Source organism: Frieseomelitta varia, unplaced genomic scaffold (assembly GCF_011392965.1).
Source record: "Frieseomelitta varia isolate USP_RPSP 00005682 unplaced genomic scaffold, Fvar_1.2 scaffold_1027, whole genome shotgun sequence".
NCBI classification, from domain to species: Eukaryota; Metazoa; Arthropoda; class Insecta; order Hymenoptera; family Apidae; genus Frieseomelitta; species Frieseomelitta varia.
The window spans coordinates 114,171-124,785 of record NW_025108670.1 but is presented as its reverse complement, the minus strand read 5'-3'; the positions used below and the strand labels follow the sequence as shown (position 1 = coordinate 124,785).

General features: G+C 34.9%; 1 protein-coding gene across 1 annotated transcript in view; it reads right to left on the bottom strand.

Moving 5' to 3' along the window:
• Window positions 1–128: 128 nt before the first annotated feature.
• LOC122527668 (rap1 GTPase-activating protein 1) overlaps window positions 129–10,615 on the bottom strand; it is a 72,204-nt gene continuing 61,717 nt past the window's right edge. The window contains exons 3-8 of the mRNA XM_043652046.1: window positions 7,139–7,321; window positions 5,239–5,477; window positions 4,639–4,917; window positions 4,202–4,367; window positions 3,232–4,074; window positions 129–3,154 (exon numbers count right to left, since the gene is read on the bottom strand). Of these exons, the coding sequence (XP_043507981.1) occupies window positions 2,993–3,154; window positions 3,232–4,074; window positions 4,202–4,367; window positions 4,639–4,917; window positions 5,239–5,477; window positions 7,139–7,321 (1,872 nt within the window). The 3' untranslated portion in view covers window positions 129–2,992. The remainder of the gene's footprint in view (window positions 3,155–3,231; window positions 4,075–4,201; window positions 4,368–4,638; window positions 4,918–5,238; window positions 5,478–7,138; window positions 7,322–10,615) is intronic.

Here is a 10,615-nt window from a genome sequence, read left to right as displayed (position 1 = left end):
TTACATATTCTAATAATTCATTATGCCGAAGATCTTTTATTTTTCTATTTTATCAAAATGTTTTATTTTCGATGAGAGATATATTTAATCTTTTATATAATTTTTATATAATGATAACTACAAAACAATTGGTTTAAATTATTTTATTTATTGGCGAACATCATTACCACTGATTTTCAAGTTGACAGTCGTGCATAGAAAAGAAAAAAAAAAAATAGTATGCGAATACTTACACCAGTCATAAGAAATATATACTTTCGTGTCGTAGTGTCAGAGAATAAGTGTATTCGCAGTTCTGTTAGATAGATTTGGGCGATTAATATTAAATACAAAATATATATTTATAGCAGTAATATTTTATCTCTCTCGTTCGCACTCACTCTCTCTCTCTCTCTCTCTCTCTCTCTCTCTCTCTCGTAATATAATAACACATATCTCTTTGTAATATAGATAATCTTTCTTTGATTTTGCAAGGCCAGCATAGAAATCACACTAGAGAATGGTAAACTTAGTCTTTATTTTTCTAAATTTTAGACAAAGAGACGCTCTTATCAAATGACCCATTGTTTGAACGCAATTCACTTTATACACATTTTGTAAAAGTAATTTCGACTAATTCCGAGCTCTTTATAAATATGAAATTTAACTCGTAGTAATGAAAATTTCTTTCGATACCTGCACTTATTTTTCAACAGTGAAATACAGGTTTTGATAAAATCGCTTTTTTTATGTTCTGTAGCATTAGATTTTTTTATCGTGTGTGTATGTAAGTATGTATATGTATGCGCGTGTTTCAAATCATCGAATTCTTACGTGATGTGTTTATAAAACGATACTTTAAAATTCAAACTAATTGCAATGTGCATTTCCTGGTGTTTTCGTTTCGAATATTTTGTTCTGTATAAATTCCACAAAATCAAATATTCGAATGACCTATTGTACGCTCAGTCTAAAACAACTTTGTAAAAATACGTTGATCGTAAACCGTATAAAATATATCGTGTGTGCTCATCTTTACGACAGATAAAAATAGTACTACTGGAAAATATTCGCAGCGATTCTTGTTTTTTGCATGCATTTGGAAACTTTATTTTCCTGAAGATCTCAGCCGGCGTTACAAAGATCATCGTTTCAATTAAATTCGAAAGCAAATCATCGTGAAACAAATTTCGAGACGTATTGCATTTTAATAGTGGCAATTCTTCGATTTTTCACCTGCAATATCACGATTCTCATACAGAGCAGAGATTCCTCGCGAATAACGATTCTTCGAGATAAGCAATGCGAGTAATTGAAAAAATCATGTCGTACTGCGTAAATGGCAAACCAGAAGTTTCTTTTAAAGTGGAAAAATGTAGTACACTCCAAAACGACATTGTACAGGCAGTGATAATCGTAATATGTCTGCAAAATATTTGTAAAGTCATACAAAGATCCATTGAAATTCAGAAGAAAACTTGTACTTGTAGAAAAAACGTTTACTTGGGAAAAGTATATGCTATTTTTATATGCAGGTTTTAGAGGCAGATATCGTATGAAAAGGAATGTAGAAAACTAAGAGAAGTAGATTTTACTATGATAAACTTTGGTATTATATATGAGTGAACTTTCATGTCCCTCTGTCCTTTCTTTTCTTCAACACCTTCGATCTTTCCGTGTAGAAAGATAGCCGATTATTTACAAGAGAAGAAAAAAATGATATAAACTACAACGAGATTAATATTAATGAAAATAATATTAATAATAATAATAATAACGCAATAATAATAGCAATAATAATAATAATAAAAATAAATCATACTAATACCATTGGTGAAAGATATTAAAAGAAAAGGTGCATAACTAAGCAAATGAAATACACTTAGTTTACTTTGCATATTAGTGAACAATGAACGATAATACGTGTCTTACTTGTATGTTACTGACACATCGGTACATCATGTGTTATTAAACAATTTGGTGCATTTAAATCATTATAACCGTCGGAAACGGCTAAAAAACCTAATCTTATTCTAAATTGAATAATGGTGCCGGGAGATTAACTAACGAGGTGTTCTCATAATTGCTAAAGTTGTTTCGAACTAATACTAAAAAACTAGTAATGATTTCGGTAGATTTACCGCGACGAATACTGTAACTAACGATACATATCCTTGTTTCAATGTGAGACGTCAGAAATATATCGATAAAACACATATTTCTATAGCCCATAAGCGTGTGGATATTTATACCAGTCACTTTATATCGTGTTATGGGACAATATGCAGTTATCTCGTTTGAAAACAGTACGAGAATTGTAACTGCTATTTTTATATATAATTTATATATATATATATCGATCTCAGTTTATGCACATTTAATTATTACAGGTAAAATATGTAATATTAATTTCTGTATATTTACTCTCGTTTTCAGAAACTAAGTCTAAAGGCCATTTTACTTTTTATTTCTAATCTATCTGTTGTAATGACAAGATGTACCTACTTTTTTTTTTAAACATTCCTATTCATATTCATACATTGTGTGTGTTTGTGTGACCATTTACTTTGTATTGACTATTAGAGATTATCTTACGCCTACGAATAAATTAATAGATAAATAATATTGTTAAAGATCAAACAAATATTTCTACAAGTAACAATTAGCGTCTACGTTGCTAATATTGCGAAAGACGCATCACTATAGTTACATCGCGAAACATTTCCTCTAAATATCCTTCACTGACCCGTTCTGTTGTAATATACAGCGTTATCAATTTCTATCTAAAGAAGTTCAACCACAGTGTTACAACATAACATAAAGCATTTCAACTGCAAGTTTCAAACTCCGTTTGTAAACTACTTCGGAAAAATTTCTCCTGGGAAGAAGCAATTCCGAAAAAGTACGACGTGTAGAGTTCTCAACTACTGCACCCAACTAATTATTAAAATCTAATAATTGCAACGGGAAGTTATCCACCGACAAAAGGCGTGTTAAGATCTCAAGGAGATCTTTAAACGGTAGACGTTTGTTGATTATTGTTATCCAACGGGATACTTGTCGAACATTCTTTCAGCATAGCTCGCAATCGTAGAATTTCCTTTGAAGCGGCAGCAAGATCAGATTGTAACTGAAGCTCCTTTTCTCGCAGACGTTTTATATCACGTTGGCAGGTCTATAAAATAAAGTTCATACTTAAGTCGTCGCGTCAACGAGGTATAGAAAGTTTCATATCTTCACACATACACTTACCACATTTTGCCTCAGTAAATCTAACTTGTCGCATTTAAGCCTGGTTACTTCCATTCGTAAATTTTCATTCTCTAGAATGCCATCCTTGGCGGTACACCTTGCTGTATCGTGGGTTTCAGCTGAACTCATCGATTCGAGGCCTGTATCGCTGTCCGGGTATACAGCCTGGTCTAGCTCCAGCTCGCTGTTCAATGAACTGTCGTCACTTTCCGAAATAACACGCTGGGTCGTTTCTGTCTTCTCGGATCTCTCTTGTTTCCGTAAGTTCTCGTGAGTCAGTCTTTGAACGGACGATACGGACGTTTTATCCACCACCGTGGTATCGTTGCTAGCGCAAATTGAGGTGGTGGATTCTCTACGGTCCACCTCGTCTTGCTGTAGGGTGGCCAAACTACTATCTTGATTGTCTGTGTTGGATAAACTGCTATCCTGACTGCCTAAGCTAGGGCTTCCACGTTCCGAGTCCCTCCTGAGGGTTAAATCCGGCGAGCCTAAGGGACTGGAAGGCTCCACCGAACGTTTGCTGCTAATTTTCGTGGTCGATTGTCGATTGCTCGGCGGGCTAGGCTCCGACTGGCCCTTTTTTGATAATTGCTGCGGTACGCTCTCCGTCGAGGCGTTTCTAACGCGCGATATCAGCGCTTTTCGAACGGTATCGATGAATCTGGAGCCACTTCCACCGCTACCAGATCCCGACGCGTCGCTCGCCGTCGGGCTTACTGGACAATTCCCTCCGAATCCCAAACCGGTAGCTCCCAGGCCGATCGCACCGCCGAGAAAATCCGCGGTCTTCGTTTGCAATTCTTCCGTCAGAGATTCCAAGAGAGCTGACCTCGTTCTTAGCTGTACGTTGAAAAAGAATTATGCCAATTTAAATATAGAATAATTCATTGCTATCGTTAATAGTTATCACAATTATTCCGGCACAATAATATGCATATAATTCTCCGGCCTAGCTTTGTCCAATTACCTCGAGTTTCGAGAACTTTTCCGCCTTGTACGCCGCGTTCTCGGCGTTCACTAATTTCGTCAAAAGGAATTCCTTGAAATCGACTCCGCGCAAAAATACAGCTGGCGTTGGCAAAGCTGGACCAAACCAGGGAACGTCGTTTCGTGCCGTTATGCTGACCTTGTACCTACATATAGAATTGAGAAATGAGCGGACCTAGAAATAACGTGTCGCCCGAAAAAAATCTGACATCGGTGCTGCGGCTAATATAGAAATTGACTAACGAGCGAAAAACGATGACTTATCTTTTTTCTATCTAACAGAACATTCAGCGTAGTACTATCGCAGCCGGATGTTTGCTCAAAGTTAGGAATAGCGATTTCGTAACCGGCGTGCTGGTACTTTGTGCGACCTTACTACATAGACATACACGGGCACGCACAAATCTAAGAATATACCTGGTATTAGGAGTGCAGGGGTCGACGACCTGTACCACGATGAATGCGTGTAAGAAGTGGCTGGCGATCATATCTGGACTGAAAGGGGTTGGCTCCTCTTGGAATATTATCGCGACGATGTCATTGCCAATGTGTCTTTTACGCTGCAGTTGCTGAGAGTCTCCTGGACTGTACGGCAACAGAGAAGCGACATGGAACAGCACTTCTCGACCTCGAAATACTTCGTATACCGCGGAATCTCCTGTCTGTCCGTGTCGAGTGTCTAAACCACCGCGGTATCTGCAAACGTTCATACAGCAATTTGAACATCGTCATAGCTAATTGCTTTCGGTGGAAACCGAGGAATAAAATTAAAATTGTTTTAAAATTATGTTGTAATTAGTACGTATCTTATTATTTTATACTACAATATAATATCATTTCAATTGCAATTTTTCAATTACTGAATCAACCATGCTTAATCATATACAGCGATGTTGAAATGTTTCTCGATGAAATGAAGTTTTCAGTTGACATAGAGCCACAAGTTGAATCGAGAGCTTCGAGTAACAGAGTAATTGATTTTAGTTTTAGAAATATCCTGTCGCAATCGATACCAACCCTTTGTGATCCTTCAGGTCGATTTTCTGGCCCAGTAAATCGAGAAATTCTTGGAAAGCCGGGGTAATTTGTCTATTTCCAAAGAGTTGCTCTTCGGTCACTTGGCCGGCACGTTGGTGAAGAACACCGAATTTAAACCTCGACACCAGAGCATGTTCGTCATACCGTGCTATCAGTGTACCGGCACCAGAACAGACAACAGGCATCAACGTGCTCACGTTCAGGGATTCGTTGATCGCCTGTAAAAAGAAACTGCGTCATGCTACACCTTGTCAGTAGATTACGGTCTCTTATTTTTTCCCCTGTACATGTACACATTTGCAAACAATACCTTCAAACGGTACTCGAAGCAGATTTTCGAACATTACGACTTCGCATTTAAAATAATTCAGGGATTATAATCTATGTAGGCGTTTAAAAAAAAAATCGAAGGCAAAATTTTTTAAATTTACTTAAAAAATTTAAAATGTTCTTTTTCTTTTTTTAACTTGTTGATACGAAATGTAAATTTGTGAAAAATAATTTGAATTGGAAACAACAAAATTTGAATATCTATCGAACGTTATGCATAACATACAGAATAGTAGAAATAATTGTTGCAAATGTCAGGAAGAGGCATGAATTGTTACTTCATGGGTTCAAATTAAGGACAATTGGAAGCGTGCAATTAAAACGCAGACGCGAATCAAGTTCTTCTAATAAACTATTGAGACATTTATCAATACGAACGAATATAACTATAATATAATTTTATTTCTACATAATGGCTAAACATGTGAATATTTATCTGTAATAATGCAACGTCGATAATGGAAAGAACTGATAAAAGTTGAAGAAATATTAATTCTTAATATGTATAAACTACTTGTATAATGTAAAGATAAGAATATTTATGAAATTTTATCTATAAAAGATAATCTAATATTACAATAATTGTTCGATTTTTCATGTTTCTCGTGACACATCAATTCTCAAAATAAATTTACTGTCTGGATATGTCACTTCCCATTTCAGTTTCAGTGATTATCAAAACAAAAACTACTTTAAAGTTCAAAAACTCATAGAGATCTGTGTCTGAAATTTTCCATGATCGATTTATTAGATAGCTTGGAAATATTCCTAATTTCTGTGCCTTATTTTCTTTGGAACTGGCACTAATCCAAGTAAATGTTCATGAGAAAGGAAAATGTCAGACACATTATCGAATTAATATCTCGCAGACGATTTTTGGAAATTGCATTGTTGGAAAAACAGAACATTAAATAGCACTATATTTTAATCTGTGTGTTCATATGATTAACTCCCTCCCCCCAAAAAATTAAAAAATACACAAGACTTGCATCACTCACTATTTCACAAGGAAACACAAATTTAGAAACTAAGAATCTCTTCAGTCTAAGAATAAACTTGTCCCAATACCAATATCCAATATCCAATTCCAATACCAATAAAATAAAGACCGAAACAATTATTTCAACCTCCTCAATAAAATTCATTTTGTCATAATTCTTACGAATCCCCATTAAAAACTTCTCTAGCGTAACTTTAAGATACAGTCAAACATCGCCATCAATAACATCCTCCGACGTACGGCGCTCTTTTTAAACAATATATTACGTAAAACGTTCAAATAATATCTCGTTAGCTACGACAATCGCTTATTGTCAGGACGTTTCTCTCGCTTAACCTTCCATTATCAAACACCCAATCGCGACAATGGAATAGACAATGCACATCGTCCGCTCGATAACCTCGATAAAGAGCAGCGCAGGGTAAAACTTCGTACGATGGGAAGATGTATCTTCGAAAAGAGAGTACTTGAACTTCTTCGTTTCATCAGGGAGAAAATTTAAAAAAAAAAAGGGAGGAGGGGAGAGAAGATAAAGAAGAGACGCTTCACCTTGACCATTTTCGCTGGTGACGGATTCGGGCCGAGGTTCACGGCCGGTACCAACTCGTGTGTCGAACCTGCTCGCAATCGTAACAACACCCTCCAGTGCTCCTGTCCAGCAACCGTCTCGGCCTTCACCGAGACGAGGACCGGCCCGTTCTCCCCGTCTCTTCCCACCAAATTCACGTGCTCCTGCAAGAAGGAAAAGAGAGAAAAAAAAAAATAGAAATAAAAAGAACGTTTCAGGCTGGGTAAAACGAAGCGGGTCTCGTTTTACGATCGAGCCCGCCAGCAAGCTTGTGCGAAATTCAGCTCGACTCTCCGATGGTCGACTTTGATGTCCTTCCGAGTACAGGTACATACGTGCATCGGTGAAAGGTGCAACATTTTCGGGGAGGTCAAAAGTGCTAAGGGTTGCACGTGTCCGGAAAGATCGAGGAAGTTACGATCGTCTCGGTGTCCCCGTTCGAAAGATTCTGCGACACCGTGGAAAAGCAGCATGCAACGTATCGCAGACTCGCGACGAAAGTGGAAAGAGAAACGTTTCGTGTGTGTTCTTGGATATAAATAATTGTACCATTGGGTGCAAGAGGTCATTTACGATACGTTTACAGACGTTTACAAGATTGTTGATAATATTTAGAAAAATTTAGTGTTATTTAGTATATATTATGTAGTATTATTATTGTATATATTATTATAGTTATTTAGTATATATTATGTAGTATTATTATTGTATATAGTATATATTATGTAGTATTATTAATACTATGTTAAATATATGTTATTTATAATATATTATTATATGTATAATTAAATTAAATAATTAAATAAATTATATATATAAATAATTATTATATTATACTATTTAGTATGTATTACGTAATATATAATAATAATTATTATATAATATAATAATAATATAATAATAATTATTATATAATAATATATATATAATAATTATTATTTATATAAATATACTATTTAGTATATATTACGTAATATATACTAATAATATAATAATTATTTATATAAACATAAATAATTATTATATTATACTATTTAGTATATATTACGTGGTATTATTTATTTAGTATATATCCTCACTTGAATTACGTGGTTATTACTTTTATTTTATAAAATACTAATACGCTTGAAAAAAAAAAAGACCCGAGCATCCTGAGGATCTTCTTGCATTCAACACTGCAATTTGACGTTATGCGATCAGTTACACTTATCAAAAATAAAAATAAATTTATATCAGCGAAGTCGAAGTATACGCTTGAAAGGTCAAAACCAAATTGGAAGCTAGTCAGAGACAATTTAAGACACTCATTTGATGAAGATATACCTAAGTAAATAATCTAATATATGATATTATAAATTGCAAAAATATTTGTGTATAATATCAAAAATTGCAGTGTCGGTTATTTAAATGTTATTAGTCGAGTTATTAGACAAATCTGCACGTTTCCTACCAAGCTGACATTTCTTTTAACCCTTAACTAATATTGTTGAACATCACAGCCACAGACATTGCCACACGACGAATAAAATTTTTAAATTCTAATAATTCAAGATGTAATTATCAAATGTATATAAGATGTATATTATTAGATGACATGACGTACTATGTGTTTTGTATTACATAATACGTATTATGGCGTAGCACGTTGCACTGTATCATTATCGTACGTTAGGGCAACAATGTTATATTACAGAACTTAGGGATACGCTCAAAGGAATATATCACTCGAAAGATAATTGGACCTAACAGCAAGTAGTATAGTTGAAATACTATACGACGACATAAAGGACTTAATACATTCAACACTTATTTATCACATAAATAAAATTTAGATCTTCTTACATCCTTTAGAAGACAGTATAAATATACTGTATAAATTTCTCCTATTCCTTTTTTATACGTTTTACAGTCTCTCACAATTTCTGCTTAATAATCTCCCTTATATCGCGTAATCGATACTTTTCCTCGTGTATCTCTGATAATTCAATTGTTCCGATAAGAAAGTAAGCACCAGCGAATTAACAGGAAAAACAGCTCGTGAATCAATATTAACTATTACGACAGTAGACGTCGGAACAGAAGAATATACAATTTTCCAAGTGAAAATTTTACCTTACTCCCGAACAATCGGCTGTGCCATAAATTTCGAAAAGACTCGCGACTGCGAACTTTTTTTTTCCTAAGACTGATTCGCGACTCGTGAAAGCGTTGCGCTGCAAGCGTATTGTGTGCACTCGCAACAAGAACAGGATGCGTGCACGCATGCACGCACAATGAGCCCACAAATCTACGCGGTGACGCAACCATCAAGGAACTCCCATTGCACGCATAAAACGAGAAAAATGGTTGTACGTGGCTCGATCCGGTCGTTACTTTGCATTGAATGTTCGAGTGATTCACAATTTTAATTCGGACGCGTGTGTGATTAAATATTCAAAGACAAAACAAAATTTTAGTGGCAGATCAGTCGTAGTGATAGATTGATAAAACGACAGATTAATCATTATTACGGAACGTTATGGATTATGGTAAATACCGTTTCAAATTTTAAGAAATTCTATTATATATAGCGTCGCGTGATGAACTCTGATGCTTTATTAAAATTTAAATGAGCATAAAATTTTTAACATTTCATTACGGAAAATCTGTTAATGACATTTCGTTTCATTCGTTTTAATTCCATTGAATAGTTTAACAGCGTTTACAAAATATTTCCGTAAATTTATATTACAATAGCCATAAAATTAGTGGTATGAATAAAATAATGTCAAGAAGGAACAACGGAGCAATTACGATGAACGAAACGTGCCGTAAACAATGCAAACGGAACACATTGTCAATCATTATGTACGATGCGTAAACTACTTTTGTTTGTGTTTCTCCAAATTAAAGAGAAATAAAAGCAATTCTGTTTGTTTGTACACGGCTGAAAAACAATTGTCAATTTCGCCATTGTTCAATTGTTGCACAAAGAGCAGTAAACCAAACAACGTTTCCAACGTAGAAACGCACGAGCTCCAAAAAGTTTCGGCTACATTTAGGGATAATTAAACGACTTGTCAAAAGACTTTTACGTTGGAGCGTCGAATTATCGATAACATTATCTTTAGACACGATAATATCGTTTCCTTTTTCACGTGATTAACTCTATTCAATCGAATTCACACCCGTCTGGTACGCTCTTTCGCTTCTGTTATTTTTGCGCGAATAGAGAACGAGTTTGTTATATATAAAAAAAAAAAAGAGAACAGCAATACCTTGTTCGATGATCCACTTTTTCAAAGCAGCAATTTGTCCTCTACAAGTTAAAAAATTTAAGAACTGCTTGTCATTTAGAGTTCCATGACGTTCCTCTGATTTTATATTTCTAGATTTGTTTCACAAACTCGATCCATTTCGAAATATCTAATTGTGTCTGTTTCACGTAACAGATTGTACGCAAATGTACGAGCAAATAC